This window comes from Bos mutus, chromosome 2 (assembly GCF_027580195.1).
Source record: "Bos mutus isolate GX-2022 chromosome 2, NWIPB_WYAK_1.1, whole genome shotgun sequence".
Taxonomy (NCBI): Eukaryota; Metazoa; Chordata; class Mammalia; order Artiodactyla; family Bovidae; genus Bos; species Bos mutus.
Window position 1 is genome coordinate 108,015,915 of NC_091618.1, and position 25,589 is coordinate 108,041,503.

The following is a 25,589-nucleotide window of genomic DNA, read 5'->3' on the forward strand; positions in this document are numbered from 1 at the left end:
TTAAAAATAAATTAAAAAAAAAAAAAAAAAAATCATGACCACTTAAATCTTCAGTCAAACCGTGAATAAACTTCACAACCATACAAAAATCTACAGAGCGCCTCCATCACATAAAGAAGCAAAGTCCAGGGCCAGTTGTCCAAACCATTCTCTGCCATCACAGTCAACCTGTGAGGATAAATCCAGCTTACTATGGGAGTCAGGGCTGGTGGGTAGGGGCAGGGCAGACAGCAGGCATGGGAGGTTGACAGAGCTTCAGCAAGGGAGGCAGCTGTTCCAGTAGCCAGCAAATAGCTGGTAATTGTGACTTCCATGACATAACACTCCCACAAGATAAGGATTCCAGTGGCCGTTGTTTCTTTAAAGAACAATGGTTTCCAGTTAACACATGACACAGTTTGTGAAATGACGCCGAGCACTGACCTGTATATAATACACACACACTCACGGAATTAAAGGATTATTAGGATAGCGGATGTCCAGACACTGCCAAAATGTGAACCCACAGAGATAATAAAAGCGCGAGCAGCAGCAGGATTAGACATTGAAAGGATTACGGCAACTTTGCTCCGCACGAGTCATGTGCCGAGAGCTCGGCCACCACAAAAGCCTGGCAACAGCAGGAGCCTACACTGTCAGTTCTATTTCTTTTTGCTCGCAGAGAACCTGGGAGCTGTGTGTCCTACAGAACCATAGCCGTTCCCTCCATCCCTAGAAATATCAAGACATCAAAAGGCCAAAGACTCAAAATTAAGGAAAGATTAGAGCAACAAATCAAACATCCTTTAAAGTGAAAAATAGATAATTATGCTAAATTCCATTAACACAACATGGGCATGGGAGCAGGTAGAAAACGAAAGAAAAAATTAACTGCTAACAAGCAAACTTGTAAATCTTAAAACTTCAGGTTAATGTAGCCAAGCACTAAGCTAGAAAAGCTCTAGTCCTTACACTGACAGCTCTGGCTAAATTCTGAGTCACTCCAAATGACACTGATATGGCTCCTGGTCCCAGGTAATAGAGGAAAGGGCCTGGAACGCCAGTAGTCCTGGTGCCTCCAGGAGAACCCTTACCTAGGTGTCATCACTGGCAGCCGACTGTTGATAAAAAGTCAGCAGCGGGAAAACATGGAGACTTTGGGCAACTGCTGCTGCTGCTAAGTCGCTTCAGTCATGTCCGACTCTGTGCGACCCCGTAGACGGCAGCCCACCAGGCTCCCCCGTCCCTGGGATTCTCCAGGCAAGAACACTGGAGTGGGTTGCCATTTCCTTCTCCAATGCATGAAAGTGAAAAGTGAAAGTGAAGTCACTCAGTCATGTCTGACTCTTTGTGACCCCGTGGACTGCAGCCTACCAGGCTCCTCCGTCCATGGGATTTTCCAGGCAAGAGTACTGGAGTGGGTTGCCACTGCCTTCTTTTGGGCAACCCAAAAGAGGGTTTGTTAGAGGGCTTGTTAGAAACCAGAGACCACAGCATCAGCCCTGAAGGCTGGTTCCAGAACTATCAGATACAAGTACATACAAGCCTTGTACATATTCTGTCTAAATATTCTGCTGGTGGCAAAAAGATGACTGTGAGACCTCCAACAGAACACCATAATCCAATACAACTGCCATAGGCAAATTCAAGAGTAATATTTCCAAACAGGGCGTAGATCTTTAAAAAATTATTATGTACCTAGTATAGCCACAGAATTTGAGACTCCTAATGGGATCCTGGAAAAGACCCTGATGCTGGGAAAGATTGAGGGGAAGAGAAGGGAATGACAGAGGATGAGACGGTTAGATGGCATCACCGACTCAATGCACACAAGCTTGAGCAAACTCTGGGAGATGGTGAAGGACAGGGAAGCCTGGTGTGCTGCAGTTCATGGAGTCACAAAGAGTCAGACATGACTTAGTAGCTGAACAATGGCAATAAACAATGGGATCTTAGAGATTTTGTGATTCAATTCTCTTTACATGGTGCAGAGCTGTTAGGTAATTTGACTAAAAAAAAAAATTAGTGGCAAAGGCAGGACACAGCTCTCTCCAGTTTGTTTAAAGCTTTTTCCATGCCAGAAAGTGACCTTGAAAACTGGTCAGATGACAAAGACAGTTTTATTGGTCACCGTGATAGCATGCAACAGAAGTATGCAGTAATAATTTCAGTAAGAGCAGAGCAGAGCTGAAATTCTGAGGAGGGTAAAAGTGCTAAATGTATGCAAAAAAAAAAAAAATTTTTTTTTAATTAAATTGTGGAAGCCCCCTTCCTTTAATTGAACTTTTAGCCAGCAATCTGTTGTTTCAATCCCAGCGAAAACTATGCTTTATGGAGCCTGATTTAAAATGTAAGACCAAACCGATCTGGAAAAGTACAGCTTTATCCTTGTACTTAATTTATACTATAGTGTACTGTAATTATGCCTGAAATAAAAGCTATATTCTGAGTAAAGACAAAAGGCTCTTGTTAATGACATTCCATTCCCAATGTAGACTATGACAAAAGGCCTCTTCATTTGGAGCCAACTGTCATTATACTTTGTAGCTTGTATGGAGCTATTGGACTAATATTTGTCCTGGGATTAGTGGTGGGATAACCAATCAGTCAACTCCTCCACTGCAGTTTTCCATTATCCTCAAACAAATGACCAAAAGGAAAAAAAAAGAAAATTGGCAGGTGGAATGACAACTATATTTATGAGATTAAACTCTCAAACCCTTCACAGTTTGCCGGGCAACTAATAACCATTTGCCAAGCTGTTCATTTAATAATGAGTCAGCTAAATCCAAAGCAAATGATCCTCCAACCAACCAGTGCTACTATAGTCACAGCCACACTGACAAGCTCCAGTTATTTATGTAACATACTTTACTGAGAAGAAGTACAAGTTGGCCTGTACCAAAAAAAAAAAAAAAAACTCTTCTCATTCGCCAATAGGAATGCAAGCTACCCTGTGGTATTTTTGAATAACTGAAATTTATAGGAGATTTTGTGATTTATGAAAGCCAGAAGGGCCAGCAAATTGTTTAGGGAGTAATTCCTCTTTGTGTACGACTCGAGACGGAGGGCCAGAAGCTCGTCATCCAATTCAGTATAACATGACCTTAGGTCATCTGAGTCTATTCCCTCATTTCATAAAGCAGTGTCAACACTGAGACCATCCCCACCTGGGGATTATGAGGACTGAGTAAAATTCTATTTGTCAAAGCAAAGTAAGCTGTATATTACACAACACAGTCATAAGGAGGAAAAAGCCAGGTGGGCTGCTTTCCAAGAAATACATGTGTCCAAATGGGAGAAAACATCAAGTGGCCTCTGCTCTCTCCTCTCCTGCTTCTCCGGCCCATCTCTACATAAGATAAGAAAAGCAACCAGCAATATCCCATTCACTTTGACTTACTAATAGTTCATCCATGCTGGTCTGGCATTTTTCCAAGTTGATCCGCTTTATTGCTACACGTTCTTGCCTGGGTTTGCATAGAGCAGCCTGAACCACAGCTGTAGCGCCACTGCCTGAAAGGAAATGAAAACAACGTCAGCTGTCAAATGGCACACTGTCAGATTACCCACATAAATTTTTTTTTTTTTAAGTTTCTGTAACTTGGGTATTCAACCCATTACCATCTGACATCCTTTTAAAGAGTTTCTTAAGTTCGAAAATAATTATCTGGATGAGATAAAGGAAAATCTGGATTTTTCTAGAGGATACAAAGACAGTATCTACACTCCAGAGGCTTAACAATCCAGGAAGGTGACCCACATCAAAACAGCCCACTGCAATACAGCGTGTTCACGGCTGCCTAGAATAAAGGCTGAGAAAATAATATATCTGATGTCACAAGAATAAAGGACATGAGCAGTTCATTACAACCCTGCGTGGAAGCCATTACCATCCTCGGGTACTGGCATTTTCTCATTGTGATGACTACAATATCTCAAGCTCTTCTCCCACTTCAGCGCAAACCAAACCACTCCAGCCTAAGCTACTTGAGGGCTTCCACCAGATGCTATGACTTCTCTGCTCTGAACACTCTCTGAGTTTATCTCTTTCAAGCTTGGTCTACAATTAGAAGAACAGGAATCAACCCGAGTATTCTCATGTTGAAAGCAGGCCTCTTCAAGGATGCCAAGCAAAATGATGCAAACCTGTAATTACAAAAGCTCTCAGCATTCATATGCATTTCCCATTTCTAAGGTTTCATGATCATTAGCTAATGCACTCAAACTCCTAGGAGACAGAGTCATGTCATTATCCATATTTTATAAGAACAAAATGTAGACGTGTAATGACTTGTGGCAGAGCACAAAGAGCTTCTAATCGAATTTATATTCCGAAGGGGCAAAAAGACCTCCAGGTTAAGGCATCTCAATTCTGCAAAGAATATCAAAAATCTCATTCTCATCACATATATCTTCTCCCACTGCAAGACTGCCAAGAAGAGAAACAGCCTGTGCAAAAGGGGGCGGATATGACCGTCTTCTCCTTCAAGTTTTCCTTTGGGTACTTTTTCCCAAATGAGTTGCTAAATATCATCCAAATGGGGGAGGGGAGATTATTTTTGTCAAAAAAGAGGAGAGACCAGTATCAGCTATCCTGATACATGTGAGATAGAGGCATGACATTTCCCGTGCAAATCAAGGCTTCCCCACCCCGACCAAAGTGCCCAAATGAGTGTCTTTGGTGCAAAGGTTCTGCCCTGTGGTCTCACCATCAGCTCTGGCCCCCTGACCTGGTGACCCATCAGGTCACCCAAATGCTCCAAAGACAGGTGTCCAACTTCAAGGATTCTGTTGCAGGAAGCCCCACCTGTGTTCACCAGTGGAGTAAATCCACATATACTGATCACCCACTATACAGTCGGCATTTTCCTTGTATAATTGTTGTTACAAGCCTGTGCATTTTGTTGTTGGTGTTGTTAATAGCCTCGTTTTACATGTGAGAAAACTGGGACCCCCACAGCTAACAAGTACCTGAGCCAGGGTCTGAGTCAGGTCTGCCATACTCCCAGGTCCATGCTTTTTTCCTTCTACCCACAAGCCAGAAGCACACTTTTCCCTTGCAGCCTTGTTTTGCCATTGCTAAGAAAATATCTTCTACATTGTCCTATATTGTTAGAGACAAGAGAATCAACCTAGAGGGAGGGTCTGAGTGAGCCACACTCTCTCTAGAGCTCAGTTCTCAGTTCTCAGAATTATCAATTCGTCAGTTGGTGGTTCAGTGGTAAGGAATCTGCCTGCAATGCAGGAGACTCTGGTTTGATCCCTGGGTTGGGAAGATCCCCTGGAGGAGGACATGACAAACCCACTCCAGCATTCTTGCCTGGAGAATCCCATGGACAGAGGGGCCTGATGGACTACAGTCCATGGGGTCACAAAGAGTCAGACACGCCTGAGTAAGTAAACCACCACCACCACCCTCTCCCTTACCTCAGTGCTTCTCCATCAACTGTTACTCCAAGTCCCACTGGATCAACCTCACCAGTGTGCAGATTACAGCATGCTGGGCTCAATCCAGAATGTTCCAGATACCAGAGCCAAACACTACAAAGAGCCCTGCTGATAGCAGAGTGCATTTTCCAGTCAAGGTCTCCAGAACAAGAGCCCATCGCTGAAGGGAGCCCACAGAGAAAGTGATAAGTAGCTAGTTAGCACTGGGCCTGGTACCCAGCAGAGACATCAACAAACACCTTTAACGAGCTGCTGATGGGAAGCTCAGCCCTATCTATTACAAAACTCCCCCCAGTCCCACCCCTCCATTCTCCATCCACATCTCAGACCATTTTCAAACTGGGAAAACTGGAAAACAGGAAAGAAGACAACAAATTCCCAGAAAGGATAAAATAAGCATATGTGATATGGGGCTACCATTCAGAGTCAGTTAATTCCTTGACTATAAAAGTCTTCTGGCTTCCACAGACAAATGCAAGAACATGGACACAAAGAAGAATTCTATAAAGGGGGAGGGATGTTGAGTTGGCTTTTGCACAGCAAAGGATACCTCTGACAAAATGAAAAGACAAACTACTGAATGGGAGAAGACATTTGCAAATGATATGACTGAAAAGGAGTTAATATTCAAAATATATAAACAGCTCATACAACTCAACATCAAAAAACAAACTGATAAATGGGCAGGGAAAAAAATAAATTTTAAAATAAATAAATAAAAATTTTAAATGGGCAGAACTGAATAGACATTTTTCCAAAGAGGACGTGCAGATGGCCTACGGGCACATGAAAAGATGCTCAACGCAGCCAATAATCAGGGAAATGCAAATCAAAACCAAAATGAGATAACACCTCATAGCCATCAGAATGGCTATCATCAAAAAGAGCACAAAAGGTTGTCAAGGATGTGAAGAAGAAGGAAGCCTTGTACACTGTTGATAGGAATGTAAATTGGTGCAGCTACTGTGAAAACTGTATGGAGGTGTCTCAAAAAGCTCAAAATAGAACTACCATATGACCTGGTAATTCCACTCCTGGTTTATGTATCTGAAAAAAACCAACACACTAACTCTAAAAGATATATGCACTCCAATGTTCATAGTAACATTATTTGCAATTGCCAAGATATGGAAGAAACCTAAGTGTCCATTAACAGATATATGGAGACGGAAGATCTCTCTCTCTCACACACACACACACACAATAGATATATTACTCAGCCATAAAGAAAAGAAATTTGCCATTTGCAGCAAGCGCCATGAATGGCCTTGGAGGACATTATGTTAAGTGAAATAAATGAGAGAAAGATGAATACTGTACAATATCACTTACATGTGGAATCTAAAAAATACAACAAACTACTAAATATAACAAAAAAGACGTACACTTACAGATATAGAGGTTACGCTATATAACCAGTGGTTACTGGTGGGGAGGGGAGGAGGGGCAACAGAGGGGTGGAGAAGTGGGAGATACAAACTGCTGGGTATAAGATCGTTTCAAGGATGTACTGTACAACATGGGGTATACAGTCAACATTGTGTAACAGTTACAGGTGGAAAGTCACCTTTAAAAAGTGATAATAAATAATAAAAACTTTTATTTTTTTTTTAAAGGGGAGGGAGTGGTGGGAAAATCTTTTATTAGAGCCATACAACCAGAGGACCGTTATTGCTTCATACATACAGCTGACTAAAGAACAGCTGGCAGCTTCTCATCTTGATAAAGAATAAATGTGAAGCTTTAGAACCTGAGGTGACTGTCACTTCACGTAAGGATTTAACCACTCATTGGACAATTTGGAACAGTCTACTTTGAATCCAAAGATTTCCTTCAACTATAAGAGAGATCAGGAACAACATTAGAGGTGCAGGGAGCCTCAAAGATCATCACTGAGTCCAACCCCTCACTTAACAGGTAAGGAAAGGAAGGGAAGAGAAGAGAGCTCTCATCGGAAACCAGATCAGCCAGCACCTTGAACTGGACTGCCCAGCCTCCAGCAGAGTGAGAAATAAATTTCTGTTGTTGAAGGCATCCATTCTTAAGGTATTTCGTTAGGGCAGCCCCACTGATTCATACAAAAGACTTTCCTTGTGTGTTCTAAAGTCACAATCACCTATGCTAATTATGCTATACAACTCAGAAGTTCTCAAAAACTTCCTTAAGTGAAAGTGAAAGTCACTCAGTCGTGTCCAACTCTTTGAGACCCAATGGACTTATACAGTCTGTGGAATTCTCCAGGCCAGAACACTGGAGTGGGTAGCAAGTCCCTTCTCCAAGGGATCTTCCCAGCCCAGGAATCAAACCAGGGTCTCCTGTATTGCAGGCAGATTCTTTAGCAGCTGAGCTACCAGGGGATCCCCCCAAAACTTCCTAATTAATTCAAATAGCACTAAGAGAAAAGATTCAACTGAAGGGCCTCTGGTAGGCCTCTGTAACCCTCAAGACTCTTGAAAGGATGGTTGGTCAGAGATTCTATCCAATCCTGATTCTGATTCCCAGGGTTCAGTGATACTGGGCCTATTCCTACCTATACCTCCGTTTCCTTAACAGGCATAATAAAATGACCTGCACCACCAAATAACACAATTGTCTGGAAAACACATCCTTGGAAAACAGCGACTCAATAAACGTAAGGCTCTCTCTCTAGGACTCATTTCTCCATCTGTAACGTGGAGACAGAATACATCCGTAGTTTATACTGGGGAAAGCAGCCGCAGGTCGGGACTCAGTTTCATTATGCTTACCAGGAAGATGCAGCTGGTTTAAAAGGAGGAAGAGGTGGGCTAAACTGGGAAACTAGAAGAATAAATGATTTCTAACATTTGATACAGCGTGATGAGCTTCAGATCAGTCGCTCAGTCGTGTCCGACTCTTTGCGACCCCATGAATCGCAGCACACCAGGCCTCCCTGTCCATCACCAACTCCCAGAGTTCACCCAGACCCATGTCCATCAAGTCAGTGATGCCATCCAGCCATCTCATCCTCTGTCGTCCCCTTCTCCTCCTGCCCCCAATCCCTCCCAGCATCAGAGTCTTTTCCAATGGGTCAAGTCTTCGCATGAGGTGGCCAAAGTACTGGAGTTTCAGCTGTAGCATCATTCCTTCCAAAGAAATCCCAGGGCTGATCTCCTTCAGAATGGACTGGTTGGATCTCCTTGCAGTCCAAGGGACTCTCAAGAGTCTTCTCAACACCACAGTTCAAAAGCATCAATTCTTCGGCACTCAGCTTTCTTCACAGTCCAACTCTCACATCCATACATGACCACAGGAAAAACCATAGCCTTGACTAGACAGACCTTTGTTGGCAAAGTAATGTCTCTGCTTTTGAATATGCTATCTAGGTTGGTCATAACTTTCCTTCCAAGGAGTAAGTGTCTTTTAATTTCATGGCTGCAGTCACCATCTGTAATGATTTTGGAGCCCAGAAAAATAAAGTCTGACACTGTTTCCACTGTTTCCCCATCTATTTCCCATGAAGTGATGGGACCGGATGCCATGATCTTCGTTTTCTGAATGTTGAGCTTTAAGCCAACTTTTTCACTCTCCACTTTCACTTTCATCAAAGTGAGAAAGTACTTTGTACTTTTTCAAAGTACTTCCTACCACATAGGAAGCACTAATTAAATCTCAGCTAGTACTTCTCCTCAGGGAAAACCCTCCGGGTCAACTGGTGTCCTGTCAATTTGTTATGTTAATACCACACAGCATTTCACAATGTCTATGTACACAATTCATTCAGCCCTTCTTTAATTGATGAATATTCTCTTTTGTGTTCAGTTCCCCCACCTTTACAAACAATGTAGCATAAACATCTAGTACTTTTAAAATATACATTAGTCGAGGACAAGAACTTTCATGTTAAAGTTAGGACGTGGTCAGTAGTCACTTTCCATAAAAGTCAGGATTTAAAAAGCAAAAAGATAAACAAAACAAGGCATGACATTAGCCTGTGACGTGAATGGTTGGTGGGGAAGCAATCTATCATCACATCCGACTCAAATGAAGAGCATCAAGCCAAAGCTTTAACCAGAGTTTGCCCATCTCTTAGCACATGAATGAGCGAGCTCCTTAAGTATGCTTGCTTAGCTGTCTTTCTTGGCAAACAGAGTCCAGAGCTGTATCAGGCATTCTTTTTAGAGGCTGGCTGCTGGTGTGTAGTAAACAAAACAAATGACTTTGGTCCAGCTGATAATTTCTTCCAAATCTCTTTATCCATCTTACTCAAGGTGCTCTATTTATATCACATGAGCAACCTCATAGTCCAAGAGGCCAATCAGGTCAGATCACATGAGGGTCAGAAGCTGGCCAGGGTATGAATGGACACACACACATGAGCCCCATGGGGACACAGCTGCCACTCTGCCTTGGTCCACTGTCACCAGGTGACATCACCTGCCGGGCGGGGTGAGACTGTGACTCTTGCAGACAAGTTGCAAATTCAAAATTTTGTGTGAGAGCCCCTGAATTAAGGTTAGCAATTAATGTGTAAAAATATAAAAACATTGTGAGTGATATAAAAGCTCATCACAGGCTGTATTTGCCTCCTGTATTTGAGTTACTGCTGCTGCTGCTGCTACTGCTAAGTCGATTCAGTCGTGTCTGACTCTGTGCGACCCCGTAGACGGCAGCCCACCAGGCTCCCCCATCCCTGGGATTCTCCAGGCAAGAACACTGGAGTGGGTTGCCATTTCCTTCTCCAATGCATGAAAGTGAGAAGTGAAAGTGAAGTCGCTCAGTCGTGTTCGACTCCCAGCGACCCCATGGACTGCAGCCTACCAGGCCCCTTCGTCCATGGGATTTTCCAGCCAAGAGTGCTGGAGTGGGGTGCCATTGCCTTCTCCGGAGTTACTGCTAGTTGGCTTCAAAAATGTATCCTTTCTTACCTATGTGTACAAATTTCAAATTATTCAGTTACCCATATGAAATTGTCATTCTTCTAGATCAAAATGTTCACATTTCCTACGTTTCAACATAATATGTGAATGTACTCAGGACATGGGACCACGCTGACTTACCACAGGTCAGCATGTTGCCATCCACTTCATCCTGCTAGCTCACACAAAGAAAAAACTACCAGTGCTGTTTGGTGGTTCGAGGTGTTTTATGTGAAAGGAACCCAGGTACAGCAAACACCAAGTAAACACACGGTAAACACAAACTCCTCAAACAGAGAACAGGAACTGTGAGACAAGTGTCAGGTGCCATTTGGCGGACAGATTCTTTTGCAAAACAGATGTTACTGCTTGCCTGTCAGGTACAGGGGGCAGGCACAGCAAGGCCGCATTTCTCAAGCAGCTACAAACACAGGTGACCTTCCTAAGTGACCTGGATTGTGTAACAGCCAAGCTGGTTGAGTTATATCCTTCTGCCTCTGTCCAAAGAACCAGTGAGTACAGCCTCTTTCTGGGATTGTGGGAGGAGATTTAGAGCTTACTATTAAAAAATCATCAAGCTCAGGGTGAGGGGTTTCCTAATGGCTAAAAATCTGTCTGCCAATGCAAGAAATAGGGGTTCAATCCCTAGTCTGGGAAGATTCCACATACGGAGAACAACTAAGCCCAGAAGCCACAACTGTTGAGTCTGTGTTCTAGAGCCCAGGAGCCACAATTACTGAGACCATGCATTGCAACTACTAAAGCCCATACACCCTAGAGCCCATGCTCCGCAAAAGAGGAGCTGCTACAGTGAGTAGCCCACGCTAGCCAAAACTAGAGAAAGGCCTGTGCAGCCACTAAGACCCAGCACAGGCAAAACATAAAATAAACAAATAAAAGTATTTTTAAAACGAAACAGGGTGAGGTGGAGAAATGGCTACTCAGTGAATGAACTTGCATTTCACCACTGACCTGGATAAACTACCTTCACTGGGAAAGCCTACCTTGTTAAAACCTTTAGAGGTCACAGATCTCACCGAAGAAAAGCAAGGCTTACCTGCAGCTCAGCAAGAACCATCTGATAATAACCACAGAAAAACAAAAAGGCACCCCGGGCTCTGATTGCAGGGAAGATAGAGGGAAACTGGTGTGTGGAATCAAATTGGAATTAATATCATATGCTCACCTTGGGCCTCAAGCTACACCTAAAGCAACAATTAATCTTTTTTTTTTTTTAATTTTACACAATTCTGTACATTTACTAAACTCAGAAGGCAGACTGGGATTATCTAACATAAAGAAAATTATGATTAAGGGATCAGGTAAAGTCTAGTTACCTGACTAAAGAGGAGTGGTATGTATAGGATAAAAAGCTGTTAAGTATTAGGCTCTAATGTGCATCTCAATCAATGTGATCCATACTGCAATTCACTCCTAGACATTTTTGGTTTTCTTAAAGATACACAGTAGATAAAAGAATCACTCTGTAAATATGACTGCTTGCCACTTAAAAAAAAAATCAGTTACAGCCATTCCCCCCTTTTTTGTGGTTTCCCTCTCTGTGATGGTATTTACCCAAGGTCAATCATTGTCAGAAAATATTAAATGGAAAATTCCAGAAATAAACAATTTGGGAGTTTTAAATTCTGAGCCATTCTGGTCAGTGTGATGAAATCCAACTCCCTCCCACCTTCAACTTGAATCATCACTTTGTCCAGCATATCCCACCTGTAAATCACCTAGCCATCTCGGTTATCAGATCGACTGCCAAGGTTTCACAGTGCCGTGTTCAGGTAAAGCCTTACTTACTAATGTCCCCAAAGCAAGAGTAGTGATGCCGCAATTTGGGTCTGCCGAAGACAGGCTGTCATGTGCTTTCTTTAAGCGAAAAGGTGAAAGTTCTCAACTTCATAAGGAAAGAAAAAAATCATAATGCAGAGGTTGCTAAGATATACGGTAAGAACTAATCTTCCGTCTGTGAAATCGTGAAGGAAAAAGAAATTTGTGCTAATTTCACTGTCTCACCTCAAACTGCCACCACAGTGCATAAGTATTTACTTAAGGTGGAAAAGGCGTTAAATTTTTAAAACATTGTGAGAGGGAGAGAGATTACACTCATCTAACTTTTATTATGGTATATTGCTGTAATTGTTCTATTACTAATTTCTTACAGTACCTAACTCATAATTTAAGCTTTATCATAGGTAGGTGTGTAAAGGAAAAATCAGCGTGTATATATATATATACACGCTGTTTCAGGCATCCACTGGAGGTCTTGAAAATGAATATCCTCTGTGGATAAGGAGGAACAGCTGTAGTCTAAAAAGCACTCGCTTCAAGGTTCAAGTTCTAACGTTGACAGTGACCAACAGGAAATGTAGAGTAAAACATACGCTCTCTCTGTCCGTGAAAGTGTATTCATTGTTTAAGAAAAAGATCATCCTATTTTGATGGGGTGAGGAAGGGTGGGGAGGGTTGACAACCCAACCCCATGGGTTAGCTATGAATCATTTCTTCAGATGCTGCCTTCTCTAACAACTCCAGGCAGAGTTAGTCACTTCCTCTCTGCTCTCAAGGACTCAGTACAGCCTCATCTCAGCACTTAACATGACAGTCTTAGGACTCTAGAACCAACCCTTCCACTGAGGCCCTGCCTGGAACGCAGGAGATATTCAATAATTGCTTGCTAAGTGGACGAAACGCACATACATCAACCTCTCCCTGGGTTGACAAGATAAATAAGGGAGGTGATCTGTTCTGCTCAGCCACTAAATCGTGTCTGACTCTGCAACCCCATGGACTGTAGCATACCAGGCTTCCCTGTGCTTCACTATCTCCCAGAGTTTACTCAAATTCATGTCCATTGAGTCGATGATGCTATCTAAACATCTCATCCTCTGCCACCCCTTCTCCTCCTGCCCTCAATTTTTCCCAGCATCAGTGTCTTTTCCAATGAGTCAGCTCTTTGCATCAGGTGGCCAAAGTATTGCAGGTCAGCATCAGTCCTTACAATGAATATTCAGGGCTGATTTTCTTTAGAATTGACAGGTTGGATCTCCTTGCAGTCCAAGGGATTCTCAAGAGTCTTCTCCAGCACACAGTTCAAAAACATCGATTCTTCGGTGCTCTGGCTTCTTTATGGTCCAGCTCTCACATCCATACATGACTACTATGTAGCTGTGCTCAAAGCTGGCTGCATACAAAGGAGTCTAGGCCCAGATAGGCTGTATAACCAACCCAAAGGCAAGGAAGCAGAGCATTTTTACACCATCTGCTCACTGCGTATGTTTGTAAGTAGGCAGAGGTTGGAGGACCTGGCAGCTAATGTCAAGGAAGAAGCCTAGCAAGGCCATCTGCCTGAAGGCATTTCTGATTTGCAGAACATCCCTTTCCATTCTGGTATTGAGTGTCACAGCAAAGCTCAGACCGAAGAGCAATGTTCCATCAGAATAGGCTGGGACCCTCAATTTTTAAAAACTGGATCCCCTGGCCCCTGCTCAGCATACAGATATCATGCAAAATGAGGCAGGCTAAAACAGGGTAGGGCCTTCAGTGATTCCACTTGATGAAAAAGAGGTGATACAAAACACCTCGCACTGTAGAGAGGTGACAGACAGGGGCTGATGACAATCCTCCAAATACATCTTAGGAAACGCGGCATCAGGCCCTGGACTCCACATTCCTACAGAGCAAGCTGGATTTTTACACTCAGTAAAAGGTCACTTTGAAGTCCTCGCCCCCTGCAAACTCAAAGCCCCATGATCCAGCAAGACTGAAAAACTTCCTGTTCTTCTCTGAGGGGGTAGCAACTCCTCCCAGCAAAACCCACTCGTTTCACTGATTAAATCAACCAAATAGAAGCCAACATTCCACAAAAGAATGTCCACTGCTATCCACACAGATAAACAGATACACCCACTGGTAAAGGCCAAAAGACATGAGTGCCCTGGTTCTCAAACAGTATTTAAACAAGGTATGGGGGTGGTCTCCTGGTCTCCAGCTCCTTATTGCTCCAACCTTAAGGCCCCCAAAAGTGGGAACAGCTCTAAATGCAAAAAGAAGAGCCAGTATCTACTTCAAAGTCAGTACCATTTAACCATCTCAGCCATGGACACGTTGCCTTTGTATAAATAACAAAAAGGCATGCCCCTCACTGGGTGCCGACCTGGAGCCCAAGGGCTGGCCAAGTGGATAATGACTAGGGGGAAAGTTCTTCTCGCCAGCTGATTGAATCAGAACTTGTTGGGCTGAACAATGATTTGGTGTTCAGCCTCCAGGGGTCAGGGTACAACCTGGGGGCAGCCCCTTGGTTTCAATTTAGCACATCCATAGCCCCCAGCCTGTTGTGAAAATATAAGTAAAGTCTGTTTCTAAGTCTCACTTCATATCCAAGAAAGAGCCCCCATGCGGAGTCCTGAGTCTCAGCCGATTTCTCTGAAAGCCTGTGAGACACAGTAATTAGTATCTGAACTCATCTCAGAAATATCAAAGATGCTTAAAATGCAGATTCTTTTTTCATGATGAACTGATTTAGTTACTACTGCGTAGTTGATTTACAGCGTTTCATGTGTACAGCAAAGTGTACCGTTATACAGATGTATTCTTTTTCAGATTCTTTTCCATTTGTGTATGTGTGCACACACTCAGTCCTGTCCGACTCTCTGCGACCTCATTATAGATAATTAAAAGATACTGAACATAGTTCCCTGTGCAATACAGTAGGTCCTTGTTGCCTATTTATCTTCTATATAGTAGTGTGTATCTGTTCAAAAAGCAGATTTTTAAGCCTATATCCAATCTATTGAATCAGAATTATTGCAAATGAAAGACTAGAATCTGCATTTTTAATAAGCTTCTCTAGCAATTTCTCTATATCCTTAAATTTGAAAACCATGGATACTGGGTGTAGGCTTCTCTGCCCGCTCCACAGCCAGGACACCAGGTCCTCGGAAATTTTATCAGCAAGCAGTCAGTTAGGAAAATCAGGTACACTAAATCTTGTAACAGGTGTTATCTAGTATAAAGAACTGGTTCCACAGGCATCAGGGCCACAGTAACTGCAGGAAGCAGCTTCATCCACAAGAGCCAGGAAAATCAGAGGAGGGATGGGGTTATCAGAATCTGGCAGTTCAGAGGAGGAGACCCATAGAGCTGGGACCCAGACCTCTGAGGGACAGGGGCTGACACCTCAGGGGCTCCAAGGAGGGCCTCTCAGTAAGGGTCCATGGCGGGCTGGGAGGTCAACATCCTCCCAAGGGAGGACTGGCTGGTGTGGGCATCTCTGAGGGATGCCAGGAGGCTGGTTCCAGGATGTAGAAAGAAGCTGGAGGACAGAACCAACTGCTGCTAGGGCGAGAAAGACCCTTTCTGGAAGGAAGCTGAAAAGAACCAGAAGCAAGCAGGATGAAGTCCTTTCTCCCTCCTCCAGCCTCCCAGAGTCCCCCAGCATCCCCAATTAGCAAAGCTTAACAGGGAAGAGCAGGCAAAGGAGGAACATGGTTTGCTGGGTACCAGACCAGATCTAGAAAGGTATGTCTAGCGTTTAGAGACCACCACTTAATGAGGAGCCAAGGGAGTATGCTGTGCATCAGCTCCAACAGAAGACGGGGTCTACTCCAAGCTCCCCCAACAAAAGCTTTGTCTCGTTTCACTCTGTTCACAAACACAGCTTCTATCGTGGCCCTTTTTAACATCTAACACTCCTCAAAGGTTCACTCTGTACTTCCACGCCCAACATGGCCCCACTCTGTGTCTTCCTGGTCATGTAGAAATTAGGAGTAGCCACAATTAGCCACACAGCCCAACCAGCCATGAGACCTCGGGCAAGTTGCTTCGGCACGCGTGCCTCTTTCTTCTCAATTACAGAAAGGGAATGGCAGCAGTTATATATGTACCTCACGGGATGGCTGTAAATATTAAATGAGACAATACACACAAATGTAATAATACAAAGAAACACGCCTGGCACTAAAGTGTTTATGTTTTGACTGTGAATATTTTCAACAGTATGATTACCCCAGATACCCGGATGGAAACTAAAACAAGACCAACTACAAGCTGCTGCAAAATGCCCTTCCCTGAGGTCACCTCTGTTCGCTCGGAGCCCCAGCTCCTGCCTGCTTCTTCTCAACCCCACCTCGCCGAACCTGACTCCTGGTAGTCTTGATATCAGTGACTGGGTATACAGAAAATTATGTGGAGGGAAATGATTCATTGTTCCAGCTCCACTCCTCTAATAATTAAATATCCTTGGCTACCACACCCATGAAGCAGCAAGAAACTAAAAAAATTTCTCCTAGCTCAAGGACAGAAGGAAAAAAGTCCATTTCACTAAGGCCACCCACTGCTCCCCATCTTTCTGTCTGATTTGACTTCACTCATAATCATTCAATTATCTGGTCTCCTCAGTCACCTGAGGTTCCCCCCAAGCTACATCACCCAAGGGGAAGTACAGGCACCCCTACAGGGAGAGGGCGTCCCCTGCCTCTCTCCTGCTGCAGTCTCACCCAGCAGCAGGAAGATGATGCTGTAGGCAGTCTGACTGACAGCAGAAGAGGCACGGGGACAGCAGTGTGCTGGGAACCCCATCGGGGCCCGAGAGCACAGCTACATGAGCAGGAGCTGAAGAAGAGCCCCGTGAAGGGACCCCTGGAAGCAGTAGCATGCCGTCAGCGCCTGCCTCTACTGGCCCTACCACTCAGGTCTTCCTGCAGGATCCCCCTCTCATCGGTCGGGCCTGGCAGGACTTCAGGACAACTTGCCCTCTCATTCTTGGAGCCAAAGATTAGGACTATACAGGAATTAAAAAGATATGCAGGTCACCTGAATACCCTGTGAAAATGTAGATGCTGACATAGTTCTGGGGTGGGGTTTAAGATTCTGTGTTCCCAATGATACATATGATGCACCTGGTCCACAGAGCCCTCTTTGAATTGCTAAAGCATGGGGGACACAGCCTTTTCATACTGTTCATGAGGTTCTCAAGGCAAGATTACTGAAGTGGTTTGCCATTTCCTTCTCCAAACAATGGAATGGGAAAGACTAGAGATCTCTTCAAGAAAATTAGAGATACCAAGGGAATATTTCAAGCAAAGATGTGCACAATAAAGGACAGAAATGGTAGGGACCTAACAGAAGCAGAAGATACTAAGAAGTGGTAGCAAGAATACACAGAAGAACTATACAAAAAAGATCTTCATGACCCAGATAACCACGATGGTGTGATCACTCACCTAGAGCCAGACATCCTGGAATGTGAAGTCAAGTGGGCCTTAGGAAGCATCACTATGAACAAAGCTGGAGGAGGTGATAGAATTCCAGATGAGCTATTTCAAAAGATGATACTGTGAATGTGCTGCACTCAATATGCCAGGAAATTTGGAAAACTCAACAGTGGCCACAGGACTAGAAAAGGTCAGTTTTCATTCCAATCCCAAAGAAAGGCGATGCCAAACAATGTTCAAACTACCGCACAATTACTCACATGCTAGCAAAGTAATGTTCAAAATTCTCCAAGCCAGGCTTCAACAGTATGTGAGCAAAGAATTTCCAGATGTTCAAGCTGGATTTAGAAAAAGGCAGAGGAATCAGAGACCACTGGATCATAGAAAAAGCAAGACAGTTCCAGAAAAACATCTACTTCTGCTCCATTGACTACACTAAAGCCTTTGACTATGTGGATCACAACAAACTGTGGAAAATTTTTAAAGAGATGGGAGTACCAGACGACCTTACCTATCTCCTGAGAAACCTGTATGCAGGTCAAGAAGCAACAGTTAAATGGAACAACAGACTGGTTCCGTTTGGGAAATAAGTATGTCAAGGCTGTATATTATCACTCTGCTTGTTTAACTTATATGCAGAGTACATCATGAGAAATGCTGGGCTGGATGAAGCCCAAGCTGGAATGAAGATTGCCGGGAGAAATATCAATAACCTCAGATATGCAGATGACCACCCTTATGGCAGAAAACAAAGAGGAACTACAGAGTCTCTTGATTAAAGTAAAAGAGGAGAGTGAAAAAGCTGGCTTAAAACTCAACATTCAAATAACAAAGATCATGACATCTGGTCCCATCACTTCAAGGCAAATAGATGGGGAAGCAATGCAAACAGTGACAGACTTTATTTTCTTGGGCTACAAAATAACTGCAGTTGGTGACTGCAGTCAAGAAATTAAAAAATGCTTGCTCCTTGGAAGAAAAGCTATGACAAACCTAGACAGCATATTAAAAAGCAGAGACATTACTTCATCAACAAAGGTCCATATAGTCCAAGAAATGGTTTTTCCAGTAGCCATGTATGGATGTGAGAGTTGGACCATAAAGAAAGCTGAGTGCCAAAGAATTGACGCTTTTGAACTGTGGTGTTGGAGAAGATTCTTGAGAGTTCTTTGGACTTCAAGGAGATCAAACCAGTCAATTCTAAAGGAAATTAACCCTGAATGTTCATTGCAAGGACTGATGTTGAAGCTGAAACTCCAATACTTTGGCCACCTGATGAGAAGAACTGACTCATTTGAAAAGACCCTGATGCTGGGAAGGATTGAAGGCAGGAGAAGGGGATGACCGAGGATGAGATGGTTGGATGGCATCACTGATTTTATGGAATTGAGTTTGAGCAAGCTCCGGGAGTTGGTGATGGACAAGACTGGTGTGCTGCAGTCCATGGGGTTGCAAAGAGTTGGACAGGACTGAGTGACTGTACTGAACTGAGGGGACACAGCTTCCCCAAACTGACCCCAAAGGTTCTAAGTACTGACCTCCTAATAAGGAAGTAGAAAGTTTAGAATCTGCCTGACCCACTTCCTGGTCCCCTGTGGCTGGATGGGGAGGGAAGCATGAGCTATGGGAAAGCAGATGCCTGGGAAGTCAGGGATAAGAGGGACCAGCTTGATATATCTAGAAAATCAATTAATTGCAAAAGATACATGCATCCTAGAGTTCACAGCAGCACTATTTACAATACCCAAGACAAGGAAGCAACCTAAATGTCCATCAACAGATGAATGGATAAAGAAGACATGGTATATATATATATATATGTGTGTGTGTGTGTGTATATACACACACATACACACGCACACACCAGACTATTACTCAGCCATGAAAAAAATGAACTAAGGCCATCTGTAGCCACATGGATGGACCTAGATGTTATCACATTAAGTGAATTAAGTCAAAGAAAGACAAATATCATATGATATCACTCATATGTGGAATCTTAAATAGATCCACAGATATAGAAAAGAAGCATATGGTTACCAAAGGAGAAGTAGGGGGCAGGGATAAATTAGGAGTTTTGATTTAACATATACAGACTAAGGTGTGCTACTGGTGAAGAACCTGCCTGCCAATGCAGAAGTCCTAAGAGGCGCTGGTTCAATCCCTGGGTCAAGAAGGTCTCCTGGAGAAAAGCATGGCCACCCACTCCTTGCCTGCAGAATCCCATAAGCAGAGGAGCCTGGGAGGCTGCAGTCTATAGTGCCACAGAGTTGGACATGACTGAAGTGACTTTGCACACTTGCATACATAAAACAGATAACCAAAAAGGGCCTACTCTATAGTGCAGGGAACTATACTCAATATGTATATAGAAAAGAATAGATAGATAAAGGTATACTTATATACACACATCTACATACATTTGTACAAAACTGAATCACTATGTTGTATACCTGAAACCATTAATAACATAATGTTATAAATCAACTACACCTCAATTAAAAAAAAAAGAAGGTCCAGTGTGGTGAAGGGGCTCCCAGCCTACAGAAACCAGAAGGAGCAAATCCCTTTCCAAGGAACCACATTTAGGAATGTTATGCATATTTAGCTCTTCAAAAATGAAGACTCAACACTCCTCCCCTTGACACCTAAGTTTATCATTTTTTAGGTATATTTTCAGAAATTCACCACAAAAGATGAGGACAATGCTGCTTCCTTGCCTCAGTAAACAAAGTGCAATGAAACTTAGAATTGTTTCCAGCAACTCTGGCTGAAATTAAGTTGGGCTTCAGTTGTCTGGAAATTTATTAATCCAGAAAACATAATTTCTCAAATATTATCATTAACTATACACAGTAAACAAAGGTAAACAGCCAGATTGCCATAAATGCTTTTATTCACCCCTAGTCACACTCACATTAAATGATTAGTCTTTACAATAACAATACAGTGTTGATATTCAACAGATTACTTTGATGACAGTTCAAGAAAAAGAATCATTACAAATATTAACTGTTTAACTGAAACTTTCTTACAGCCTGATGCACAGATCCTCATATCCATACAGTATCTCTAACTGAAAGCAAACGTGTATCCTATGGAGATCCGCTTAGGATGGCATGAGTTTTAATATGTCTTGTAGTCACTCGTTTATTACCTTTTTTAAGAGCTGGGCTGAACTGGATTAATAAGTGCTTGTTAAATTGATCTTGTAATAGATAAACCTCTTTATTTCCTTTCTGTTTCATTTACTTCACAAATGATAGGAAGTATTTAGTTTTATGTATTGCTGTCAAGTTTTTGGTTAACTAGTGTTTCTACCTTAAACTCTAAGCTCTCAGAAGGCAGTTACGTGCCTTCTTGATTAGCCTTGTTCACCACCAAGACAGCCCCTCCTGTGCCTAATGTAATGAAAAACCTGTTGGTGATAATGGCCAGGCCTTCAGGACCACAGTATGTGGACCAAAATCCCCAAAAGGCCCAAGTTTCAGATTCAATCTCCTCACATGTCACTTAGCTTCACTCTGTTGTTTTACTCCATCCAGTCCCAGTAAGAATAAAATGGATAGATACGTATAACAACTCCACCACCAAGGAGGTTAGGGAGAGGAGGAGCAACCAAAAGCCTGATCTACTAGCATTTAATAACAATTATAATAATGCCTTCAGCACATGAAGAATAACAGCATCTTGGAGCTGGAAAGAACTTCTATTTATAGGTCACACAATCATATAAGGACAGAGAATATGTACGTGTTTATTCATTCAACAGATTCTATTGAGCTTCCTGTATGTGCCAGGCACTAGCTGAGGAGCTGGAGGCAGAGAGCAAAAAGTGCCTCCTTCCTAGAGTTTACATTTTAATCGGGGTGGGGGCTAGATTTTTTAAAATCTGTGAACAACATAAGTTTATTTTGTGGTAAGTGCTATGAAAGACATGCGTAATATCGATTGGTGGGTGGAGTCCTGGAGCTGGGACAGTCAAGGAAGCCTCTCTAAGGTGCTGACATCTGGGTGGACAAGGAGAAGTCACCACACTAAGATCTGTGGGCAGACGTGCCAAGAAGAGGGGCAGCACCTGCAAAGGCCTGGGGCAGGGAAGAGTTTGGAGAGCTTTGTTCGACTATACAAAGGCAGTATAATCAAAGCTTGTGGACTAAGAAGGCAGATGGGAAAAGGGATGCTCAGATGGTAGGCAGGGACCAGAAGGAGAGACAAGTGAACCAAAATAAGTGCTCTCGAGGATTTTGAAAAGAAGAACTGGATGATCTGGCTCACGTGTTATAAAGCTCCCTCTGGCTCCTCTGTGGAGATACAGCTACAAGTGAAGAAAGAGTAGATGTGGCAAGACTGGGAGTTGCCATAAACGCTCAGGGACCAAATAAGGATCAGCTAGGATGAGCGCTGATGTATTAGAAGTTATCTGGCAAGGGGAAACCTTGAAGTACCAAAACCAAATATGTATCACCTCTACTCTGGTCATCACTGAATTTTATAATGAATAACCCTGATTCTCTCTTTACCCTTTCAAAACTTGTACACCAGGACTGGTCGGTCCACCAGAATAAATTCTACTCACTCCAGATGACAATTGAAAAGCCCTGAGCTACCATGCATTGCTCAATCAACCTCTAACAGGAAGAACAAAGAAGGCTGAGAATGTAGAGGACAGAGACATAAAAACCAAGTTGCCGTCATTCTCCATCTACTAACTGAGAAGAGCCCAGCAAGAGTGGGGCGTGTGTTTCTACATATTCGAGAGAGAGTTCTGGGGAAAAACAATTTTTCAGTCATCTCTTACAACTGGATATTTGTGGGTGCTGCCTCCTATGAAGAAGCATTTTGTAAAACCAAAAGAAAAAACAAAAACATTTGGTATTTGAAGGTATTTTTCCCATCTCACTTTTCTACTTTTGGAGGCTAACAAGAAATAATTAACCAGTTAAATGAAAGCTCTTTCTCGCCATTCCTTAAAATTAAACCATACTAAACAACAGTGACTAAGAGTGTTTAATCTAAATTTTTAAAAATCCCACTATCCAGCCAGACACAGCTATTTTCATAGTCACATATTACAGTCTAATCCTTATTCATACACACATTTATATGCATTCACATGCATAGTCACAATAATTATAGCTCTGTATTATGCTATTTGCATTGTGAATTAGATCATAAGCATTTTTCATGTTTCTAAAATGTTTATAATTATATTAGTTGCAACACAACATCCCAAATATTACTGAACCATAAACTGTTGCCTTTAACCCTAAAATTGGGCACATGAATTCTCTTTTCTCTCAGTTTTGTCTTACAATTTCAAAGAGATAACCCAACTTTTGTGCAAATAAAAGCTAAAACAAAGCCAAATGCATAAATTTCAAGGCTCTTATAAAATTGCTGTATTCAGTAACTCATTAAATTGCTTATAAAATCATTCATCTGTCAATGATTTGCCAAATCAAGTGAGTAAAAAGAAATACATCAATTTCATTTAGGGATTATTTACCTAGGATACAAGAATAACACACAAACCCAACAGGAAATTAGCTGAACCTGCACCGTAGAGTGTGTACTTTTTTCTTTAATAAGTGAATGGAATATGGACTTGGAGGAGACATCACATTCTCTGCACTGTAATTTCGCCAAAGTCTTAGCTTTCAGTAGGTGGCTGAGTACTTATAGGTAAGAATCCACAGATGAAACGCTGCAGGAGGCAACTCTCTGAATGTTTTAAGAAATGTACTACATTGGGCTTCCTTGGTGGCTCAGCGGTAAAGAATCCGAGTGCCAACGCAGAAGATGTGGGTTTGATCCCTCATCCTGGAGGATCCCCCACGCTGCAGAGCCACTAAGCCTCTGTGCCACGACTACTGAGCCTGTGCTGTAGAACTTAGGAGCCACACTACTGAGCTGCAACTACCGAAGCCCGAGTTCCCTAGAGCCCGTGCTCCGCAACACGTGAAGCCACCGCAAAGAGAAGCCCACGTGCCGCAACTAGAGAGTAGAGCCCGCTCACTACAGCTAAAGAAAAGCCCACACAGCAATGAAGATCCAGCACAGCCAAAAATAAGTAAATTGTTAAAAAATTTTTTAAGAATAGTGCATTAAAATAGTTCACATTTAAATACGTAAGGGTAATTTAGAACTATACACATAGAGATAAATGTTGTATATAGAGAGAACACTGTTGTTGTTTGGTCACTCCGTGGTGTCCGACTCTTTGTGACCCCATGGACTGTAGCCCATCAGGCTTCTCTGTCCATGGGATTTCCCAGGCAAGAATACTGGAGCAGGTTGCCACTTCCTTCTCCAGGGGATCGTCCTCCAGCGATCGAACCCGTATCTCCTGCATTGGCAGCTGTGCCACCTGGGAATGGTAAACGTGGCTCACCTTTACCAATGAGTCACCTGGGAAGCCCAGAAAATACAGAACTGTGTTCTAAAGGTGTCTTTCCTTTAAGGATTCCTAACTCCCCAAGGCATGCCTAAAAAGGTGGAACAAGCTCAAGCAACTGACAGCTTCCCAGCTGTCCTCCAGATTCTCCACAAGCCATTGTATTTTAGCAGTGCTAAAAGTAGCAGAGGGGCAGGGGCTTCAGTGACCTTCAGGGGCTTCAGCTTCAGGAAATGCTTAAAAGAAAGATCCCATATCCTTTGATACCCTGATCCTTGACAAGGTTATACCCTTCAGCAGACGAGAGGCTAACACCACTAAAGTTTGTTCTCAGCTTTTAAAGGAGGCCAGCAGCAGCCTCTCAGTGAAGACTCTCTCCAGACATGGAGACCACAAGGGTCACCTCCTCCACAGTTTCATGCCCCATCCTTAACTCACGAGGCCAGTCATTTCGGGAGAATGTCTGAAGGAGAAAAAAGGAGATGGCCATCTACAGATCAGATCCCATCCTGGGAGAATCTGAACTCCGTCCTAGAAAACTGAGGAAGTTGTTCAGTTTTGCAAACTGTATCATATTTCAAAGCCACTGGTGGAGAAGCACCACTTTATGCTCTTCCCTTTGTAAAGGGAAATGGGAAATGTGAACCCTTGCATCTCAACATTCTGTCCGTGCAGACTTTCACATCTTCTGCCAGGGTTCACCCTGGACAAAGACTCCAAAAGGATGTCCAAATTCTTTGGACAATTGGTATTCAGCCATATCAAATACTGTTTGAAATAATTAAGCTGTCAGCAGGGCCTTCGAAATGCTGGGGCTTTAAGAGTATCTAGATGTCTTATTATGTTTCATGATGGTATCTGATCAGCATTACAATTCCTCACAGTCGCTAGACAGAACCAAAATGACCAAATAGGGCTGGCAAAACAATGTTTCTTTTCCATTCACCTTCCTTTCTCTCTTGAACCTTAAAGTAACATTTCCATGCTTTTATTCATCTGTGTATCAAAAGCCATATCAAAATATTTAAGAAGTGGGAAAAGACAATGACTGATGAGACCTCCTCCAAACCAAATCCAAGGAAATCCTAAATGCCACACCATTAGTCTTAGAGATCAGCACATTTTAAATCGACAAGAGGCACACACACCCAACTACTATCTAACCTCACTCCCAACTCAAAATCAAATGGATTTAGAGGATATCACTAGTTAAAATTAGAATGAAGAAAAATAAAAAAAAACCATTCAGTGATGCAAACCCTTCTTTCTCGTTTTTTATTACATTTTGCCATTAAACATTCAACTTTTATTTTTGTTCAGTTCATTTCAGTCGCTCAGTCGTGTCCGACTCTTTGCAACCCCATGAATCGCAGCACGCCAGGCCTCCCTGTCCATCACCAACTCCCGAGTTCACTCAGACTCACGTCCATCGAGTCAGTGATGCCATCCAGCCATCTCATCCTCTGTTGTCCCCTTCTCCTCCTGCCCCCAATCCCTCCCAGCATCAGAGTCTTTTCCAATGAGTCAACTCTTCGCATGAGGTGGCCAAAGTATTTTACCAGTTCATAAATAATTATATGTCCTCTATTTAGTTTTATTATGATAAAATACACAGAAATGTCTACCTGCTATGGGCTCAGACACCCAACATTATCAAACAAA

General features: G+C 42.9%; 1 protein-coding gene across 1 annotated transcript in view; it reads right to left on the bottom strand.

Moving 5' to 3' along the window:
• The window catches only part of STK39 (serine/threonine kinase 39), a 321,280-nt gene that overhangs the window by 250,706 nt on the left and 44,985 nt on the right, over positions 1–25,589 (bottom strand). Inside the window, exon 2 of the mRNA XM_070357864.1 lies at positions 3,383–3,495. Coding sequence (XP_070213965.1) covers positions 3,383–3,495 — 113 coding nt within the window. The remainder of the gene's footprint in view (positions 1–3,382; positions 3,496–25,589) is intronic.